We start from the raw sequence: 22581 nt of genomic DNA on the forward strand, positions 1-22581 counted from the left end.
ATGTGTGTCTGGGCGGTGCCTTCTCCTGCTCCTTCTGCAAGGTGCCAGTCTGTGTGACCTACCTTTCTGGGCTTCCTCAAAACGATCGTTCTCTGCTAGCCACTGAGCGTAGGGCATGTAGATGTCATCTTTAAACTCAGGATGCTTCTCACCCAGAGCAAAGGCCTGGAGGAAGGAATGAATGCATTCATAATAAAGCAGCCCCTGCAGCCCCCATGACAACATGGCATTTGGCTGAATCCATCAAGGATGTCATATTTTGCCAGCCTGACAACTCAGAGGGGGAGAGTGCTTCCCCCCCACTACCCCCAGAAATGCAAAAACAAATCAGCTCTTTGAAAACAAAAGGCAATTAACAGCAATATGCAAGCGACAGGATTCAATAACAACAGTCTGTTTCTGGACTACAGAAGCAGCACAGAATCGGAAACATTTTATTTTGAGGGTTTGCGTGGGCTCCTGTAGCGCTGCAAACAGATTTCTTTTAATTGCAGGCGACACCTAAGGAAACAGAATTGACATTATCATCATCTTGCGTATTAGCTGTCAAAGATGATGGTACATTGATGCTGTATGGGACCTAGTGACTGCTTTATCTAAGTCCCAGAACCACCTGTCAGGCCAGGAGAATAGGAAATGAGTCACGGGGGACAGTATGTGGCAATGGGAGAAAGTTTGCCTGATATACAGCCAGGACTGAGTGGTTCCAATATGTTGTAATTTATACTGCTTGAGAAATCTCCTGAGAAATTCATCTTGAGAAGCCATTGTTACCTCTGTCCCTGACTCCACCTTTTCTCATCAATGACCATGTCACCTCACCAAATGGAGCCACTCAGAGGGAAGACAGGAGTCAGACAACTCATAACCAGAAAAGGCTTACACTCGGGCTCTGTAAACTAGACCATGGTGGACAGGTGGAGTAGGGTAAGGACCCAGGGTGCAGCCTCTAATCCTCTTGGGGATGAATTTCAATTCAGGATACAGGTAGCCAGTGAGCTGGAGGGCGAGTTCAAGCCAGAGGGGGCAGCACATCGCTGCTCTGCATCAGCATCCCAGTCATCTTTCCTGTTGGCTTGGCTAATTCTTCTCACTTGCCTTTCATGAGAGAGAGCCAGGTAGGCAAGGAGGAGGAGGAGGAGCTGACCTCTGAAATAGTTCTGGCAGCCTGCACCAGGAAAGTATGGGTGACCTTTTCTGCCACCCAGCAGGTTTTAAATGTCACACAGGTATCTCTCCAGGTCAGACATGTGTCAGCCTGTGGTGCTAGTCAGACCAACCGCAGGCAATGGGAACTGTCATATTAACTTTCATATCCCCAGTCTCTACCACAGGGCTGGCACAGAGCCAATAGTCCATAAAGATGCTCTGATGAATGAATGAACAAACAAATGGAAAGCTAGTATCAAAATGAGGGCAGCTGTTTTCCATCCAAACCCTCAAAAGTCTCCTGTGGCCTAGGGCTCAGAGAGGACCCCCTTACCCATGAAGTGTGCTCTACCCTCACCTCATCCCAGCGCTGGGTCTCCACATGAAGCTGAACCAAGGACTTCAGGTCACCAATCTTCAGGTAGGTCTCAGCAGCATAACCAGGGTTATCCAGTTTCTTGAAGTAATGAGCACACATCAGCAGGGGCTCCCGCTCAGCCTTGTCCAGCTTACGGGCAATGTCAATTAACCTGGAGAGGCAAACACACAGGGAGGAGGTGGACTCCTGTGAAAGGAGCCTGATGCAAGGAAGTAGTGTGGGCTGTTGGGTCTTCTTGAGGGCAGGTTCTGGATCAACTGATGTTGATGTCCCCAGTGCTCAATATAGGCTCCTGGTGCTTGAGGGGGGTTAGTAAATGAGTGAATACACACTCCAGAAACACTGCCCAGTGACCAGGAGAGGCTGCCTGCTGAAGGACACCATTCCACCAGCCAGCCCCCTTCATGTGCCTTTCACAGGAGTTACTAATTTATCCAATAGGATCTGGGGACAGAAATGAGCATCTACTGATCACCTACTGTACCAAGAACAATGCCATGAGTTTTCACATGTGTGATCTCATTGAATCTCCACCATCCCTCGAGGTGGTACTTTTATTCCCATTTTACAGATTAGAAGACTAAAGGCTAGGGTGGAAGGTGAAGCAACCAGCCTAAGACTCTGCACCCAGGAAGTGGCAGAGGGCTATTCCTACTGCTTTGGGAATTCTCATGGGAAAGTAGAGGGAGAGGCATGAGAATTCTTCAGCAACAGAATCTCTAGAGGAAGAGGCTTATGTGGGGCCTGCTCTGAGCTCTGGAAAAAAGGCCTGCAGGAAATCTTGACTGTGCCTCTCTTCCTAGCCAAGGTACTAACTACCAGTGAGGGGCCACAGGACCACTGGCTCACCACTTCTTCCCAGTAGTGTCCGGCTCTCCCACTGCTTGTGGGGACATAGGGGCTGAATGAAATGTGCTTGTTCCCTCTGGTCAGGCCAGGATTTGGGGTAAAACCAGCTTTCCCAGGGGAAAGGCGTCCTACCCAGCTTGCTCTTTGTGAGAAAGGAAAGGGAAGCAGCTGTAACAGATCCCTGCCTCAGAAACAGGCAAGCTCAGGGAGGCCTGTCAATCTGTACTTAGAATAATAATGGAATCTAAAAATAACACTTCTCAGGAGAGAAACAACACATTTTTAGGGAAAGGTGGCACAGCCAACCCCTTAGAGCTCCCCAGCCCCACCCATCAAACCAAATGTCCCTGGAGGAGAGGCACCTTTTACAGCCAGACCTGGAAAAGGGCAGAACACGCTGAATGTGTCTTTCCTGAACAACTTCGCTCTCCTCAAGGTAACCCTGGTACATATCAGTTGCAAAAGAAAGTGACATGAAAAACTAGAGGGGAGAGGGACTTAAATCTGCCTGGCTCTCTCCTGTACCATCTCTTTTGGGAAAAGAATAATTGGAGGGGGGGGAATGGATGTGTGCCTCTTTCTTCAAGAAACTTTATTCTTGGACACATGTCAACCACATAGTGGGGTTCACAGGGATGACTTACTCATTAGCCAGCCCCTCTCCTTCCCCAGGTCCTGTCTGGGCCACTGTTACCTGTGGACCACAGTGTGGCTTCCAGAACAAGCCAATAGGGTTCAGACTGAGCTGACCTCAGAAGCTACTCCCTCACCGGCTCTCCTTTAACAGCCATACATGTATGCACACACATGCACATGCATGAGCATGAAGCCTACTTTCTTTGACCTTCCCCTGGAGATTTGATGCTCTAAGAGTCCCAAGGCTGAATCCATCCCCTTTCCAGAAGCCCCACCCAAGCCTGTTTCTCTTCTGTTCTCTACCTTGGTGAGTGGCATTACCGACTACCAGTCCCAGACCTCAGAATCAGCCTGCAATCCCCTCACCCAGCCCTGCCCCAACACCCCCATTCAGTTGGATTCTGTCAGTTCTGCCTACTCCACATCTCTCATTCATTCCTTCAGCCACCATATTTCTCCCTGGTCTACTACAGTGACCACTTACCTGGTCTCTCTTCCTCTAGTTTTCCTTCCATTCTTTATCCACTGTATGGTGGGCTTCCAACAGCACAGTCCTGACCAGCAGTCCTCACTATCTACTGCTAAATCTAAATGCACCCGAGGCCCTCCCAGTATGGCCAGCCCAGATTGTACTGCGCAGAGCCAGCTGTCCTTCACTCTCCTCTCCTACACCTTTTATTCCAAGCACAGCTGACGCATTTGGTTTGTGCTGTTCTTCTGGCCTGCATGTCCTGCCCCTTCCTACTACCTCTGCCTCTTGAAATTCGTCAAGGCCCTTCATGCAAAGACTCCTCCTAGGGGAAGACATCCATGGCTCCTCCTATGAGAATTCATGTCTCCTTCCCTGATGTGCTAGCAAGTTTTCTTGTCCTTTCCAGTTCCTACCATGATGGGTATTATGGGCATTGAAGTAGGCCGTATCAGTTTGAAACTCAGCTCCACAATTTCCCAGCTATTTGGCCTGTGTGATCACTTGGTCCTTGAGCCTTGGTTTCCTCATTTGGAAGATGGGCATGGAAACACCCATGCTTAGGGTGTGGGGGAGAACCAAATGTCTGCAAGCTATTACAGTGCCTGGCTCATAGGGAGGGCTTAGGGCATGGCAGCTCCAATGCCTGGCTGTCTCCTACCCCTCACTCTCTTCCACCCTTTCCCCAAGGAATTTGCTAAGCTCCTCAAAGGCAGAAAATGCTTCATCCAATCTGTGTCTCAAAAACCTAGTCACTATCACATTCGGATTAAATCTTTAGAGAAACACTATTTTTTTCCTTGTCAGTCAAAACTAAGAGCTGACAAGACACGACATGCTGCCAAATGCTTCTTGGGGCAGGGACTGAAAACCTACATGTCAACCCAGCCATGGTCGCCACTGATCTCTATGGCCTTGACATGCTCTCCGGCTGAGATGTACATCTCCACAGCAGCTTTGGGTTCGTTGATATTTCTAGCCCAGTCAGCCTGTTTGGTAATTAGCATCTTTGTTTCTTTGGGGTCTCCAGATCCAAGGAAATCCTGAGGAAGCACAACAAACAAAAACACTCCGAATTAGAACTTCCTGCTACCAGCATTACATCAGGCAGCTGAAAGCTGGAGTAAGGAAGGGCCCATTTGGCTGAAGCAGGTGATCAGGATGCAAGTGTGAGCCCATCCCTACACAGCTGACTAGGAGGCAGTCCCAGGTGTCAGGGAAGACTACTCATAGGCTGCCCCACAGGTGCTCCTGGGAGGTACTGGGGACAGTGTCAAAGACTATGGCCCTCAATGTTTCCTGCCCTGCCCACTAACGCACATTTGTTCTTTAGGTTTGATGTATGTGTGATTATTTCTATATAGTGACTCTACAACCTGGTTGCACAATTTCAAATACTCAGACTTACAATCTTTATTTAGATAATAGGGATGATCCCTCAGAGTGAGGCTGAGCATGTAGTCCCTTAAACAGACAAAAAAATTTAGAGTTTAGAAGAGCCCCTTTGTGCCCTCCTCCCCACCCCCACCACACTGGAAGTACTATTCACATCTGTTTTCTGATTCTATTCGTGTTCTATTGCCTGAACTTAGGGCATCACCCATTGGCTTTGCCCCCAGGTATTTGCCTAGGGCAGATAAGGAGCACAAATGTTACTTATTACTTCTCAACTGGATAGTATCGCATTGACTGGAGAGCAAGTCTGCAGAAGTGGGGAAAGCAGGAGGCCATGGGGGATGTGAGGCAGGGGGAAGGGGCCTGGAGAGAATCCATGAAGGAAGAGAGGCCTGTGGATCCACAGGCTCAGGGTCAAGCTTCAGGGCCTGTGTTCCTTCCACCACAACAGGGGGTCATGCCCAGCTTCCCTGGGTTGGCCCTAGGATGCATGAGAAACAGCCTCAGAAAATCACCTCTTCAGGATACAGTTACCTAACATATAGACGTGGGAGTCTACCATAGCTGAGGCAGCTTTGGTGCTGACATTTTAAAAGGTGGGGCTTTTCAAAAAAGAAAATTGAGAACTCTGAGAGCCCAGATCTGCATAACTAGTAAGAAGTGGTTTGTCTTAGGAATAATGTACCCTGCAGAGAGTGCACTGTGTCAACCTCACAAAGTATAAAAAAAGCACTCCTTTCCCCATGATTAGCACTCACTTGTCAGGAAAGTACAGTCAATGTATGCTAAAAACCTACCTGAACAATTAGCTCTTTTTTTCCATTTGCTTTCAGGGTAATTGTGTAGCCCCTAAAATAATATATTAGATTGGCCTAAGACAACCAACTGTTTTAAGGGGAGGAAAAAGCATCATTTACCCTGATGCTGGGGATCCAATAAAAGATAGGTCAACCTCACTGGCCTTTGGTCCCCTGGAGTTCACAGAGGGGAAGGGGCTTGGAAAGCAGCTATTAACTATCTGAAGTTTGGACCATTACAGACACAGTCTTTACTCTTGGCAGTTACTGCAATGTGTGCTCTTCATGCCAATGCAAAGCTGGAAACTCTGCTAACCTGGTTGGTAAAGTGAGGTTAGCAGCTGGGGAAATCAGGTAAAGAGAACATAAGACAAGAGAAATAGCCTTCAAAGTGAGTACTCAGTGGACTCAAGGTGACTGTAGTGAGAAGGTTCAGAGGCCAAAAGCAAGCCATAAATGTGGGTCGTCAATAAAGAGACCAGCCAAGGGCACAGTTCACAGGCTTGAAGGAACCTCCTCTAGCCCAATGGCCCAGTCCTAGGAGCTCTGACCTAATTGAAGCTGAGTCTAACTGATTCCTTCAAGGCTCAACAAACTGGGTTTTCAAAGATTCTTTGGTTCCATGAAACTAATTTACACATTATCTGGGGCCATGGCAAAGACTTTGCCCTGGAGTGGACAGAAAGAGGCTGTGCTGAGTGATGAATGAGACTAAACAGTGTTCTCATGCTTGGTGATTTTGATAAGGACATACTACATAAGAGTTAAGAGCATTATAATTCCCTTTATCACCATATAAACATGTCACTTATCTGGAAAGCATATAATTTATTTGTACGTGGGAATGTAATTTAAAAATTTTCTGAAAACCAGATTGAATCTTGGGAAGCAATTTTCAAATAAACAAAAACATGCCATGTTAATAAGTACTGTATCCCTCCCCACCCCCGACATAATGTGTAGTAAGTACACACTTTCTCAAATTCAAACCATTGGGGGGAGGGGAGAGGACTGAAACAGAACCAATCTACTTGGAATTGTGACCAAAAACTACAACCAAAAACAACCCCCAGAGTATTTACCTTCATAGAGAGGCAGACCAGATGGAGTGTGTAAATAGGCTGCATTTCTGGGTGGGAGACTGTGGGTGCACAAAGCCCACCCAAAGTGTGAGGAGCCTCAGTGTAGGAGCAGGAGTGGGGCTGACTGGGGAGAGGTCCGAAGAACAGCTGCTCTGTGGTCAGGCTTGGCCCATTTCATTTTCCTAACCTTTCTACAGCTTGGCTGTTATAAAGGGTTTTCTCGTACATTATTTTGTGCAATTCTCAGAACTAAGCTGAGATGCAACTATGTCACCTCCAAGAATATGGAGGGTTAGCAAAGTGAAAAGCCTTTCCCTAGGTTACCAAGAGGAAGGAGCAGGACTCACACCCACTCTCTGAACACCAAGGTGAGGAGGCATCATCTGCTGCATCACAGCTGCTTGCTGGAAGGTTTCAGAAGTTCCAAAGAACACCCAGAGCCAGCTCTCCTAATGCTTAAATTCCACCCCTAGGATTCAATCTTTTAGTTTAAGGTTTTGGCCTCGATTTAGATGTTGTTATCCCCAGAAAGAGAAACACTGATTTAGGTGTTCTCAGTACGAATGCAATGTTAAATCCTGTGTCTCTGTGTGTGTGGTGGTGGCAGTATGAAAGGGGGCAAAGTGGGGTACCTGAAGCAACTGGATAGGAGGGATGGAGTGAAGGAACCAACAAGGAGAAGAGACAGGCTGGGGACCAGGTGCTTGTCCAGGTATTGATGACAGTGACCCAGACATAACCTTTGGCCCCTGGAACTCACAGATGGTGGAAGATAAGAGTGCAGCCACCTTCAGGAAGAGCAGAAAAAAATGGGGAGGATTTTCCATCTTGAACTTGTGAGCTAGATAACTGCCATTAATAGCCACTAATTGGTTGTGGCTGATGACTCACTTAATAACATTCTGAAGCTCTTGACACTACCAGGAAAGGCAGGTTAGTTAACAAAGGCACCTCCATGGAAGGAAGAGTGTGGTTGCTCAATGTGCCTAAGGCTCTTTTCACCTTGCATTAGGCTCAACTGCAAGTGTCCTGATGGTCTAGGCTCCTCAGTGGTACTCATGCTCACATGAGCCTGCTCCAGGAAGATCTCCCTCATGTTGCGTCCCTCCAAATGCAAGGGGAAATCTCCACCATCAACCATGCAGATGATGTGGGAGCCATGCTGTACCAGCCCAGGCAGAGAGGAACACCGTGCTAGCACCAGAGAGCAGGGACTGTGTCATAGTGTCTCCAAGGCCCAGTGTGAAGGCCAGTACCAGACAAACAGGAAGCACTAAGGAAACCTTGGCCGGAGTGAACCACACTATCCTGTATTGAAGATGGTAGAACCATTCATGCCTGAGGATACTGATTCTTGGTGACTTCTAATAAAGTTTTGAGAGAATTTGTGGGAGACAGCCCTGATGCCCTGAACCCTGAAGGAAGGGACATTGCTGGTTCATACAGTCTATCTAGCTATGATAGCTGACAAAGATATCTAGCTGACAAAGTTATGAACCATTGTATTCTGTCCCTTTGATGTCACCCTGGTGGGTAAGTTTTAAGTCAGCTTCAACCAGTGGCCACTGATGGTTCCTTTGCTTACCAGTTAGCCCACACTCTTTCTGAGGCCATTGCTATTTTCTGTATGCGCCGCCTCTTGGGGCAGTGTCAGAACGCTGGTGGGTTCCACATGGCAGCTTGGGCCAGGATGTGGGGAATTACCTTGGCATACTCAAACATGCGGAGGTCAGTGTACATGTCGAGTGCGAGGTTCTCGTGCCCACTCCTCTTGTACAGTTTGGCGGCCTCATGGAACTTCCCCTGGTAGGAAAATACATCTGCCAGAAACAGGTCATTGTTGGTCTCTCCCCGCTTCTTCCTCTCCTGGAAAAATTAGAAGCACAGGAAATGGCCTCTCCAGCCATGGCAGGAAGCAGTCTTTACAAAGGTTAGATGCTGCTATTTCAAGTTAAGTCCCTGGGCCTTCCTACGGGAATCTACACTTGGCTCCTGGGCTGTTGTGTCTCTCACCTAGGTTTCTGTTGGGAATGCTTGACAACAAAAGCAGATCCCCACCCCCTCGCCCCATGGATGAAGATCAAAAGAAATGCAAACTTTTGTTTAATGGAAATTCCTCAGGGCTGTACATTCTTCCAAGGAAACAACTACTTAGGATGGTCCATTCTTTGGAGGCCCCCAAGCTCCCAAGATCCCCAGGCTTGGTTTGGCAGAGTTGACTCATGATGATGGTAGACAAGGAGAAAGTTTAGGGTTTCTTCCCCAGAAGGAAACTAACAAAATAATATAATGAATCTCACTAAGTCCCTAAAGTGAAGGTGACGATACCACATGCTGAGCACCCATTAGGCACCAGATATACACTTCCCACATGGGCCCAAGGGTGGGTGGTACCAACCAAGTGTCACACTGAGGAAAGCTGAGATTCAGAAGAGGAGCAGGTCGAGGTCATACAGAGCTGGCATTTGGACTCAGTCTGTCTGACTCCAGATGCTCTTTGTACCACAGAAACAAGTGATGGTCCCCAACACACGCACATTTGTGAACACACATGTACTCACATACACACGCAAACACATAGCAGTGCTGAGGATGAAGAGAAATAACTGGCACACGCCTTTCTCCCGTGTTAGAGAACAATCATCAGTCTACAGCTCGAGTATTTGTAAACACTCAGTAGCACCCAATCTCTCATCCCCAGCAGTTTCCTTTTGCTTGTTTTCTAGCAAGTGTATCATAGTGGAAGAAGATGAGACATTGAATCAAACTTCCAGACAAGCTGGTGAAAGTTTTAACAGCTGGAGGCAACATGCTTCCCCACTGACAGAAATAATTTTTAAAAACAAAAAAACTACACAGTTTAGGCTAACCAGCCAAATAAACTAACCCCTAGTTGTAGGAAATGAATTGGAATCCTGCAGTGAGATAAAGGAATAGGTTTTCACTAGGCATGGAATTTAGGCCATATCCATTCCAGGCCACAGAATATCACCATGATCAAGAAAAACGGTTTACGTATATTCAGTATGTGTGAAGTCACATGGGCAGATTCTCTTCCCCCTGTTATCAGTACAGTTACATCTCACCTATCCAAAAGGAGCCTAGTAAGGAATCTCGGTTCCCTGGAATAACGCCAAATGCCTAAAAGCAAGCAACTAAGACCTCAGAGCAGCCAAAATGGATTCTCACTCGAAGGCACTTTAGTCTTTCGCAAGAGACAACTCTTACAAGTTTACTTTAACCGACTCCCCAGCTTAGAGCACACTAGATGAGGCAGTAGTACAACAGGAGCTACAACAGGAGCTTAGTAAGACCTGGTAAATGACAAGAAGCGATCCCCACAGAGGTCAGTTACCTTTGTATAGATTAAGACCCCTAGATCCAGACAAGATGAATTACAAATGCCACCCCTAATTGTAAGCGATACTAGGCATTATGAACAGATGGCTCAGAAAAAACCCTTCACCATGCAGGTAGGGTAAGCGACAGAAAACATAAGTGCTCCTTATGATGGTGCTGGGGAAGTGTGTGGGGAGGGGGAAGTTGGGGGGTGCACTAGAAGCAACTCTTGTTTTTCTAATCCTCACCTGAGGACATGCCCATTGATTTTAGAGAGGGGAAGAGAGAGAGATCAATTGGTTGCCTCCCATACATGCCCCGACTGGGGGTCAAACTTGCAACCTAAGTATGTGTCCTGACCGGGAATTAAACCTGCATCCCCGTAGTGTAAGGGACAATACTCCAACCAACTGAGCCACACCAGTCAAGGCCAGAAGCAACTTTTTAGATGGTCCCATGGCCTAGAGTAATGACAGCTTGGAAATAAAACTGGCTTTGAATTCGAAACTGAGCTTTTGTCTGTGGACCCTTGGGGATATGACCTAGACTTTCTGAGTCTTTGTGTCCTTATTTATCCAATAGGGATAAAAACAGTGTCTAAGTTATGAGGATTTAAAATAGTATACACATCAATCATGATCATGTGTGGGGCAGAGCAGGCACTCAGCAAATGGCAACAATTATTAGGCTTAGCAGGCTGTGTGTGAGCTCCTGCAGTTTTCTTCCACTCAGCTCTGCCCACTGGACTCAGCACAAAGCTTGGCCCACAACAGGTGTTTATTATGCTGAATTGAAGCAAAGGGACAAGACATTTGCTGATTTCCTCACTGCTTCCATATGGGAAATTCAAATTTATCTCACATTCCCATAGCCTCACAATAAATCTGTTCAGAGAAAAAATATGTATGCCTTTTTTACAGACAGTCAGACTGCACTAAGATACACAGGAATTAAGAATATGGTCTACCGTCACCTAGCAAATGGTGCTCGTAGAACCCGCCTCTTTAGTCCACCACAGCCCTCTCTGGGTTTGGTTGGTGAGGCTGATTTTCTCAGCTAGGAATAGTGGGCTGGAAGGAGGGCTCCAGAGTCTCCAGGTGCCCAGTTCAGACCTCCATCCCCAGGACCCATTGCTACAGTGGGATGTAGATGATGTGCATTTGGGAAGTGCCTCCTACACTGGCACGTTATTGAAGCCCTAGAGGACGGTAACCAGCTAACAACCACTGCAAGGATAAAAACCAGTTACTGAGAACCCATCTAATCCTCCCAGCAACCCTATGAGATAGGTCTCATCCCATTTTACAGACAAGAAACCAAAGCGCAGAAAGATTAGGAACCCACCAACCTCCCCCAGCTGCCAAATGAGAGACTGCACTTCTTGCCCCCATGTGCTGTCTCCCCCCACCACATGGCATTCTGCACCCCAAGGGCAAGGCTGTGGCCCGGATACCCAGACACCAGTGGGCTCTGTTCACATGTCCTCAAGGCTCTCGCCTTCTTGAAGAGCTGCTTGTAAACCACTGACAGCTTTCTGTGCCTTCCTGAGACGAAAGAACACTTTACCTCAATGCTGTTGATGAGCTCTAAATATCGGAGGTCTTGTACTCTGGTGAAGGCCTACAGAGGAAAAAATAAAAGAATAAAATCATCTGCCGTCTGGGCTTCAAAAGTGGGTGACTGGCTGGGGGTGTGAAGTCAAGCTTTAGAAAGTGAGCCAGTAAGGAGGGGAAAAAAGAAAGCATTGACTAATCACTGTGTGTCCAAGAGGGTTATACCACCCAGTGAGGCTCAGCTTTATCCCTGGGATTAGCCCGTATAAAGAAGAGCAAAGAAGCCCTGGTTGCATCAATCACTTTGGGATTAGGTGAAACAAAACTATGATACTGAGTCTGCGATGGTGCCTGCTTAGAGGAATCTCTATGCAAAAGGAAAGAACAAGCCAGTCTGACACTCTGAGGCAGTGGCATCTGAGCGGAAGTGGAGAAAATGTACTGACTGAGGAGAGACTGCACGTACATCTTGGTGACTTGGACGGAAAACAGGAGACAGCTATGCTTACCAACAGTGCATAAACACAGGGCATCCAGAGCCTACAGTACCATCATGAAGGGAGAAAAGGAGGGGAAATTTGAGAAGGAATAAAGATGGTTTCTAGAAGGAAGGGGGAGGTAGGGAATGAATCACTCCAAGTCCCTGGAAGGCAAACTTGTGTAAATCCTGAAAGGGTAGATCTTGCCTGGACTCCCAGTAAAGCCAGAGACTTTAACCCATGGGCTGCTGGAAGTTTCCAGGCATCCATCTTCATGCAGATTGATGTTAACTAAGCCTCTTTTGTTGCTTTCAGATTCTGCAGGGGGTTTAGAGGAGCATAACTCGCCATGTAAAGATGATCTTCATGTGGCTTTGCTGTCAACATTTATACCCAGCTGTGCTCCTTTACACTGTCCCATCTGAAATGGGCGGACACACACCTAGAGGAGGCATCAGGTCCAGGAGGCCTTAGAATATGAAATGCAGAACAACAACCCTGGCCACTTGCAGCCTCTATTTAGTTGCATGACTTCCTCCATTCTATTTTTTTTTTTTTAAAAATATCTTTATTGATTTCAGAGAGAGGAAAGGAGAGGGAGAGAGAGAAAGAGAAACATTAATGATGAGAGAGTCATTGATTGGCTGCCTCCTGTACGTGCCCCCGACTGGGGATAGAGCCCACAACCTGGGCATGTGCCCTGACCAGGAATCCTAGGTCGACGCTCAACCGCTGAGCCATGCCCGACCGGGCGACTTCCTCCATTCTAAAAAGACTTGTGGAAATGAGCAAGTCACCCAGCCTCTGGCTGCCTCACAGGTGACCACAACGTGACTTCATCTTTTCAGCCCGCATGGCCAGGGGACTGAGAGATGAATATGACTTGGCTCCTGTTCCCCTCCCCAATGCGGGGGCTCATATTCTAAAAGAGGAGGTGGGCAGATTAAATAGATCAATAAATCTCCCTGAGTTATACAAGTATGAACTAAATGCCTTGGAGAACACAGATTCACTGTCTGAGCACAGGCAGTAGCAGGTGGAAGGATTAAGTAAAGCATCAGAGTGGGAATCTGGAAAATGGGTATTCCTGGAGAGAAATTCCTTGAAAGGGTAAGGCAGGTATCACATGAGTAAAGGGATGGAGAGCTAAGGGCACCTGTATTCTTTGCTGGAGGTCTTATAAATAATTTTCGAGGTCTTGGCTTCCTTAAAGCAACATGAGAGGGAAATCTGAAATGTCTGGCAAAGTAGAAGGGAGGTAAGAAGGAGCTTTCTAGGTTTCAGTCCTAGCTCTCTTTCCATTTGGGGGGCCATGAACCTACTTCTTCCTCACCACTGAGAGAAATTTGTTTCTGAGTTCCTTCAGACCTGACATTCTGCAGAGTCAGAGGTACACTGGTCAGAGTGGTCACAGTCACAAGGCCTGTGAATAACCTCAGAGGAGAGAAATGTGGAAACAGAGAAGCTTTTGCAGTTCTGCTCAAGGCAGTGGTCCAGGGTGCTAAACAGCCCTCCTCTGCCATCTAGTGGGGACAGCAGTCTATCACCAGGAACCATTCCACCTCCATGTGTGCCATAGTGACTTGGCAAAGCAGAAAAAGAAAGGCTGGGGATTAGGGATTTGGATTAAGTGATTAAGTTATAGTCTGTGGTCAAAGTCTTGTGGCTTTAATACAATAATTTCTATTCTCAGGGAGTGTTTGGGGGGATACAGAATTGGGGAAGGGTATTAAGCAAATGGAAGCTCATTCCAGTTTAGTTTTCATTCATTCAAACATTTGCTAAGCACTTAACACAGTGATAGGCACTGCTGTCTAATTTCATTCCAGGCTAAAAACAAACAAAACATATTCTAGGAATCCTTTGTTATTCTTCATCCTCCTGGCATTTCGGGGTGGAACAGGAGAGGGAAGCTCCTTCCATGAAAATGTTTCCTCCCTCCTCTGAATTCTTAAAATCCTCCTCTACCACCACTTTTCTGACACAGTCGATACAAAACTATAATCTAGATAATTATTATATAATTATAATTGTACTTGTTTTAATAAGAGCTAGCATTTGTACAACCATTGCTAGTTTTAGAATCCCTTTTACAATGTGACAGTTAAGCCTGACGACACTATGTCAGGCAGGGTTGGAAGTTAGTGTCTTCGCCTTCCCCACTGCAGAAATGAGGCCGGAGGGTCCAAGAGAAGTAGCTTGCCCGGGGTCATCCAACTGGTACACGGCAGAGCTGGCTCTCAACCAGGCATCTGAACCCTAGTCTGGTCCTGGTCCACTCTCTTTTTGTGCTTAGAAGTCTTGATCTAGTGTGGAGATGGCATCACATACTTCTGAATGTTCCCTACCAGTTCAAGGCAAAATGAGTATCTGATTAATTGGCTATGGGAAGATAAAGACAGAAGAGAGAAGAAGTAGGGGAGAGGTTGGAGGCCATTCCTTTCCCCTACACCTCAGGAGACAGAGCTGGGCTCTTTCTAACAATGTGTGGAAAGGGGTCAAATGTTTTCAGCCATTTCTGTAATTTTAATAGACTGAGCCAGGAAATAATACCATGAATCAAGGTCATGAATCATGCCACGAAGCTATGTGGGGAGTGACACTGCTTCAGAATCAGAGAACTCAACCATCTCTTCCACCATACTTAGCAGAGTGCCAAGAAAAACAGCATTGTGTAATAAATGACCTAATACCAATAAGTGCTTATACCAATAACAAAAGCTACCATTTACGGAGTTCCTATTATGTGCCAGGCTTTTAGCTAGGTGCTTTACATAAACGATAGCCAATAAGAGTGACAGATAGAATCTATCAGATGCTTCTCCTGTGTCAAGCTTTATAGGCATTATCACGTTAGATCCTTATAACTTTTGAGGATGGGGCCTATCATCACTCTAATTTTACCAATGAGCAACCTTAGAAAGGCTGTTACCTGCTCAGGCTTACAGTTAGGAAGTGGCTGAGCTGAGAGCTGAACCCAGGTCAGTCTAATTCCAGAGCCCACTGCAGTATGCATTTCCCTCTCCATATGTCACCTGGACCCCCTTCTGCCTCCTCAAAGAACCCTCCGAGGACCGGATTCTAGCTCATGCTGACTAGATGCTTACCTTCTTTGCTGTTTCAAACTCTAATCCTTCTAAAGCTTCCATGGCCAGCTCACGCCAATCAGTGTCTGTCACACCCAAGCAAGCAATCTGGTAGGCTTCTTTGAACATTTTCCTATCCAGGTACTGGTACATGGGAGCAGACTGTAGGATTTCATCAAAAGGAAAGAAGATGGTTTTCAGAGCAATGGAAAGAGTAAGATTCATACAAAGCCTTACTCCAGATGTATGCACCAACTTAATTACAAATTCCTGCAGAGCAATGCTGCAATGGTTAATCAGTACCCTTCTCAGCCACACCCCAGCCCACTACATGCCTTCCACTCTGCCACCTGCTTTCATAGCCAAACCATCATATTCAGCAACACAAACCTCCTGCCCATCTTTCCCTCCACCACCAGCTTTCCCCACCTCCAGGCCTGCCTCACCACAGGTGCCACCATCATCTGGGATGCCTTTGCCCCTCCTCACCCTCTGGAAAGTACCTATTTGGCTTTCAAGGACCTGTTAAAATGTCACCTGTTCTGTGCATGGTTCCTAATAACTTCTATTTGTAGGTTTACACAGCGCTTTTGGATCTGTCCCAGTAGTCCTAGGCATTATCACTCCGGATTATAGCCCGAGACTGAAACTCAGGGAGGGCAACTGGCTTGCCTGAGGGCACATAAGCAGCATGTAGAAGATATTGGGGCTGGAGCCTGGGATGACCTCTTGGGTGGGCATGTGCGTGCGCGCGTGTGTGTGTGTGTGTGTGTGTGTGTTTGTGTACATGAACTGGGCCTGAGTGTCTTTCATAATAAAAGGCCTTGCCTTGTTTTAGGCCAGTCAATGTGCTGAAGGGAATGGCATCTTTCCTTCTGGATTCCTGGGCAGTGGAGATCAATCAGCCAGTACCTCTGTGCTAATGGTTCCCAAATGTGGAGCCGAAAGTGCTGTTTTCTCCATTTGGGGCCTTAATCTTTGAAATTTCCTGTCTCAATTTTTAGCTTTAGAGTTGAAGGAAATTTTTTTTCTTTTTAAGCCATTCTACTCTCTGACAGCAAGATGTGCCTGCTGCTGAGCACTCATTTTTCCTACTGTGCCACTCACCCACCTTCCCTCCCTTTAGGTGGCAGCAGGGTATGAACGCAGGAGTTGGGTTAGAACCCAGGCCTGGCTTAGCCACATCCTAGCTGTGTGAATTTTTGGGTAAATTAACTTCTGTTTAGATGCCCTGGCCAGCTCATAGGCTACCATGGGCAAATGAGAGAAGTGTTTTGAAAATTGATCAAGTGCTAGACAAAAAATGAGCATGCTCATTACAACCACAGTATTTTCTCAGGGCCAGCTCCTCCCCACTTCCCAAATTCTCCAGACTTGTACCCACTCTCAACTTTCCCTCTGTTTGAAACACCCTTGCTGCTCCTCTCTGCCTTTCCAGGCCTTCCAGGGCTCAGATCAAGTGTTACCACCACCTGGAAGCTTTCTCAAACTCCCCATGCACAATCAGCTTTCCTTTCTAAACTCCTTTAGTGAGCACCTTCTATTCCAATTTAGTTCTGTTTTGTAGTGTTTGATATTTTAAGACTGTTAATAATAATAACAATAATAGGATTTGGAACAGACAAAACCTGAAAGATGGGTATGTTTAACCTCATTGCACAGAAAAGTGAGGGCCCAAAGAGTGAATGGAGTTGCTCAAGGTTGCATCTGGTTTAGGCGGCAGAGTCAGAAAGCCAGTACTCCTTTCCTTAAACTGTATAACTTCTGACCATGCTGAATGCTCCATGAGGATGGAACAGGGACTCAGGCCTGTCAAAATGGAGCATATGACAGTTAACATTTGGGCTTGCCTGGGAGGCACAATCTGAGAGTGGGAGTTTTAAAAATACCGTAACTGAACAAATGCCCTCTGAGCTCTACTTTATCTTGCTATTCCATTCCAAGCATGAAGTCACAATCCACCCAGAGAAGCACGACCGGGGCTTGCCGCCCTACTTGGCAGCCCTGACAAACCGTTTCTTGCACAAGATGATGTAAATTTCTAAAGGAAACCAGAAATCCCCAGAGTGGGTCTGATGCTTTCTCCCTCCTCCCTAGGCCAAAACCACAGGATGGCTGGAGGCAGAAACAACAGATAAATAGCCTTTGTTTTGAGGCTGCCTTTCCTAACCCTTGGCAGTTCTGACCTGCTGCATCAGCAGGATAGCCTTAGTGCAGCCATGGGGTGGGAGGGGGGTCTGGCTTCTGAATCTTAAGAGCTTGGCAGAGGAAGCCCCAGGCTGTCCCTTCAGCTCCTCCTGTCCAGCCAAAGTCAGGGAGCAGTAAACTGCATTTATCTTGAGGTCAGCATGGCAGTTTTGGGAGAAAAAAACTTTCAATCAGCATAGCATGTTTGGCGTGATTGAGGAAGACTGGGTTTCTGGTGGATGTGGTGCATGGTTTGGTATGGGGAGCAGATGAGGACTGCAAGGAAACAGTCCACAGGGGCTGTTCTTATCCCTCCTGCTGCTGCCACTTCCATCCACCTCTCTCCCTTCTTTCTCTGGTTTCCTTTTTTTCTCTTTCCTTTTCCTTGGGTCTGAATTCCACTAACATTTATTGAATAACTGCTCTGTGTCAGGCACTAAGAATTCCTACAGCAATAAGTAACAAGGCTATCATCAGCTAAGAGGAAGAAATGAACTCCAGTCCCACCCTTTACAAAAAGCCAAGCCAGGGCAAGGTGTGTGGAGGGAACGTAGATTGATGTAGCCTAGCTGAAAGGCAGTCTGGAAACATGTTTAAAAATCTTTTAAATGTAGCATAAATAGACCTTGACCCAGGAACTTCACTCCTAGGAATTGATACCAAGGAGTTAAGATGGGATGGGGGCAAAGACTTAGCTCACTATCTACAAGAACAAAAAGCTGCAAACAGCACAAATGTCTAACAACAGGCACTGGGTTGAGTAAGTTGTGGAAGATCCACAAAATAGGACAAAAAACAGTCATTGAAAACAATATAGGGTGGAGGTGGGGCAGTAGGGAGGAAGGTATGGCAATAATAAAAGGTTAACCCAACACTGGGGATCTCATGGGTTGTTGGTGTGAATATACCAACCTATACAGGTGACAAATTTGTACTGCACTATTGCAAAACTGTTACCAGTGGGGGAAACTGGGTAAGTCGTATCTCTGTATGATATCTTACAATTATATGTGAATCTACAATCATTTTAGGATTTAAAACTGCTAGAGATGGACATTTATTGACATGGAGTCATGTTTCCAGTAGATTGCACAGTGAAAAAGCCAGATCACTGGTTGATAGCCAACAATTCATACAGCGTGATAAGTCTGCAATATGTAAATGTTAGGTTAAATTAGAAGAAGAGGGAGCTAAAGGAAGGCAATTAAGTCTCTCTTAGTTATAATCTACATTCAGTAAAGTAAGTGCAGTAAATCTGAGGTTTCATCTGTGGTAGCAATACTTATAGATAATAAAAGTCAAACATTATTTACAGTACGATTCTATTTTTGTTTAAAATTTTATATACAATAATATACTCCTAATTCTATATTATGCATACATTACACATACATATAGAAAAGGTCTGGGTGGTTATTTTCCAAAATGTTTAAGCAGGATTCTCTTTTGAGGATGGGATTCTGAGGGCTAGTCTCTCCTTGTCCTTATCTTTATTTTATAACAGGTCTACAGTGGGCATGACTCACATTCCAGCCTCCCATTTCTATACCAGCCCCCTCCCAGTTTGAGAGACTTGTGCAGATGGTCCCATGCTTCCTTTTTGGCTCATAGACCTCAGCCCCCACACCCCGTCCCACCCATATTCTCTTTGTCTCACACACACCACCCGCTTCATATGCCTGTGCATACACCCTGCTGGACTCCAAGCGTTGCTGGCTTGCTACACTCTGCCCCAAGTACAGCTCTCAGTGAAACATAACTGTCTGCTGACAGACAATCCTGCATACCCTCCCCATCCCTACCAGGAAGGAGGGGTCAGAAAGAAATGGAGACTCAGTGATGCTGAGCTTTTTGCCCAAAGACACACAGGTTGCATGGGGGAAGAGACATGATTTTAGGTTGAAGGAGAGTGCCTTCCATGACATTATAGCTACCATTCTTGCCTCTCTTCCCTCTCTCCTCACCATTCTCTCCCCAAAGCACTAGTGAGGGGCCTGGCTTTCCTGGTCTTGCCTGCCCTGCCACTACTGAGAGCTGACAGGTGTCCTGGGTTACCTGTGGCACCTCCACAGCTGATATGGAGAAAACATGAAGGCAGAAGATCTTGGAGCCGTTGTAGCCTACCACAAAGCCCTGCAGCTTCTGCTGGTGCACAGGGAAGGTGCTAGCTTTGATGTTGAGGTAGCCTCCTCCCGAGAAGCAAAGCATGTCCTCACACTGGGTGTTCCAGGCCACACTGTTGGCGTTCGGTTCCTGAGGGACAGGGATGGTGAGAATCCTGTAAATACCACCCTGGACTTTGGCACCATTTCTACACTCAGTTAAGTTCTCTTTTTAAAGCCTGAATAACATGAAATTGCTAACAGTGGGATAGAGGGAAAGGGAGGAAAAGGGGATCCAAAGAAATGGATAGCGGTATAGAGGCAAGCACCTCTATGCACTTTTGTATGTTTTGAATAAAAAATTATTACTCCCAAATATTAATCATTTCATAAGTGAGAAAATCAGCAAAGTGGATTCTACTTCTGTATGAAAGAAGGTTTAAAGGGATATATTCCAAGGAATTAACAGTGATTATCTTTCAGTGGGTGAAATTGTGGGTGCTTTATATTTTCTGTTTTTTCTTTGCCTAAAATTTTCTTTTGGTCATGAACATCTATTTTTTTTATAATAAGAAAAAGAACAGTGAGTTATTTTAAAAATTAAAAAATAATATATTGGCTCTACACTTATAATCTGCACACTGTAAAAATACAATCACCCTGTCCTGGCCAGTTTGGCTCAGTGGTTAGAGTGTCAGCCTGTAGACTGAAGGGTCCCAGGTTCGATTCCAGCCAAGGGCATGTACCTTGGTTACAGGCTAGATCCCCAGCCCTGGTCAGGGTGCGTGTGGGAGACAACCAATCGATGTGCCTGTCTCATATCAATGTTTTTCTCTCTCTTTTTCTCTCTCCCTTCCACTCTCTCTGAAAAGCAATGGAAAAAATATCCTCAGGGAAGGATTAAAAAACAAAACAAAAAACAATCACCCTAGGAGGTACCCCCTTCCCCCACCTCCTCTAAGAATTTTCTGCTCAGCTTTAGAGACCCAGGGACCAGCAGATGGTCATACCTTTCTGTCTAGAATCTTTTACAATGTCTAAATCTTTTATAATGAGGACAGATTATTTTTATAATGAGAAAAAAAACCCCACAGCTGTTTGCATTTTCAGGGGCAGAGGCAGTGGAGAGAAGAAAAAGATAGCTGGGAATGTTTATGACTCCTGGCAAGGGCTGAGAATTACCTTCCCCAGCCTACTATAGAAAACTCTCAGTGGGGATAGGGAAGGACACACACCTTTCCCTCCTATATGGTTCTAGGCTGGACACAGATTCACAACTGGGGGCTGCTAACCTACCTAGAGGGGTCTGTGTTGAGGCTGGGGAGAAGAGAAGTAACACTGAAGGCCCTATCTTGTAGCAGGCTAGCTATGATATCTTATCTAGTCCTGTAGCAATTCTGTGAGGTGGAAATTACTAGCTTCATTTTAGATGTAAGGAGAAATTGAGACTCAGAGAGGTTCACCAACTTGCTTGAGATCACATAGTAAGTCATGAAGGCAGGGCTGGAGCCCAGATCTGTCTGAAGGCAAAACCTATGCTCTTTCTTTCCCCTAAACCACTCTGCTTCCTCAGTTATGAATAAGATGTTATCAAGTGAGAGTCACTGGGGCTAGTGGTAGCCAAATAGCTCCTTTCAAGTGACAGAGGCAGCCCCCTACTGCAGCACCCCTCCACCCTGCTGATTCTGCTGCTGAGGACAAGGAAAAACCCTGATAAGGGAACCTCAATCTGCCCATTATACTGGGAAACCTGTAGTGGCTGAGAAAGTTAATTAGGGAAGGTTTTAGCTTTGGGGGAACACACTTCAGACAAATGGGCCCTGACCACTTGCAAAACCCTAAAGAGGCAAAGAGCAGCGCTAAGTCCAGTAGAAAACCAACCAGGCACTGGCATGGAGCCTTTGGCTCTCTTCTCCAGTGACACACTTCCTCCAGCCACAGGACGAAATGATGTGTAAACAATGCCTATCCCCAAACCGTTCACATTTTGCTGGCTGTTACCGTATCCTTGTGAAATAAATAGAAGGGAGGGCTTCCCCCATGCCTCTCCTTTCAGATGACAAACTCGTCCTGTTTCCTTACTGTCTTAGGTCACTCACAGATGCAGGCAGCCTCCAGTAGGTGAGAAGCAGACTTTTTCAAAAGAATCATCATCACATTAACCCATATACTGACAGCCTACAATATGCTCCACTTAAATTTATTCATTTACTGCTCTCTGTAACCCTGTAAGAAAATGTTACTTGCTCATCTTACTTGCAAGGAAACCAAAGTTCAAAGAGACTCACTCAGCTCCTGCAGATTGCGTGTGGGAGGGGCAGGCTGTGTCTGGGGGCCTCGTAGACTCTGCACCCCTGCTTGATCCCTATACCCTTACACCTCACTGTTCCTCCCAGGGACCCACCTGGAAGCCAGAGCATGAGTACCTCCTGTCAGGACTGGGAAGCTAAAGGAGGGTCTCTAATCCAAGAACCATGTCCTGGGCAGTCCCTGGAACTTCACCTGAAAAAGCAACTCCTTGGTGTGGATGTCATAGACCAGGCATGTGTCATTTTCATCCACCACAGCCAGCTTGTTTCGGGAGGCACTCATGTCTAAGCAGCGCACGGCTGTGGCCTGCTTCAGCAGGACGATGGCGAAGACATTGTCCACAAAGATCTTCAGGATCTGGCAAAATTTCAGATAAAAAATGTGAATCACCATGGCAACAAAACCCTGGAATACTGCCAGGCTGTTGGAATCCCATGTGTTCTACAAAACCAACTCCCACTAACTTCATTAGAGGCTCTGGGCAGAGAGAGGGACTCATCAAAAGAAAGGGAGCAGGGCTTATCCTTAAAACAGAGTGTAGTTCACCTGAGGTCACCAAAGTAATGACATGTCGGCTCCAAGACATGACAAACTCACTTGAAAGTCTGCTTGACTGGGGATTTGTTAATGACATTATCCAACTGCAGGGTTAGGAAACATCATCTAGCAGAGATCTGAGTAACTAACACAGGAAGAGGCTGCTGTAAACACTGACAAAACATCTGGTATAACCACAGCAAAATAATGATGATAACGATGATAATGGTGA

At 46.3% G+C, this 22581-nt stretch overlaps 1 protein-coding gene across 3 annotated transcripts in view; it reads right to left on the reverse strand.

Annotated features, from left to right (window-relative positions):
• Nucleotides 1–22581, reverse strand: part of IFT122 (intraflagellar transport 122) — a 65778-nt gene that overhangs the window by 14403 nt on the left and 28794 nt on the right. For all 3 annotated transcript variants that reach the window (XM_087824978.1, XM_016209897.2, XM_016209896.2), the window contains 8 exons: nt 22005–22169; nt 19456–19653; nt 15235–15375; nt 11662–11715; nt 8461–8622; nt 4359–4525; nt 1508–1679; nt 63–165 (listed from right to left, as the gene is read on the reverse strand). In XM_087824978.1, the coding sequence (XP_087681104.1) occupies nt 63–165; nt 1508–1679; nt 4359–4525; nt 8461–8622; nt 11662–11715; nt 15235–15375; nt 19456–19653; nt 22005–22169 (1162 nt within the window). The remainder of the gene's footprint in view (nt 1–62; nt 166–1507; nt 1680–4358; nt 4526–8460; nt 8623–11661; nt 11716–15234; nt 15376–19455; nt 19654–22004; nt 22170–22581) is intronic.

Source organism: Miniopterus natalensis, chromosome 15 (assembly GCF_054644295.1).
Source record: "Miniopterus natalensis isolate mMinNat1 chromosome 15, mMinNat1.hap1, whole genome shotgun sequence".
Classification (NCBI taxonomy): domain Eukaryota; kingdom Metazoa; phylum Chordata; class Mammalia; order Chiroptera; family Miniopteridae; genus Miniopterus; species Miniopterus natalensis.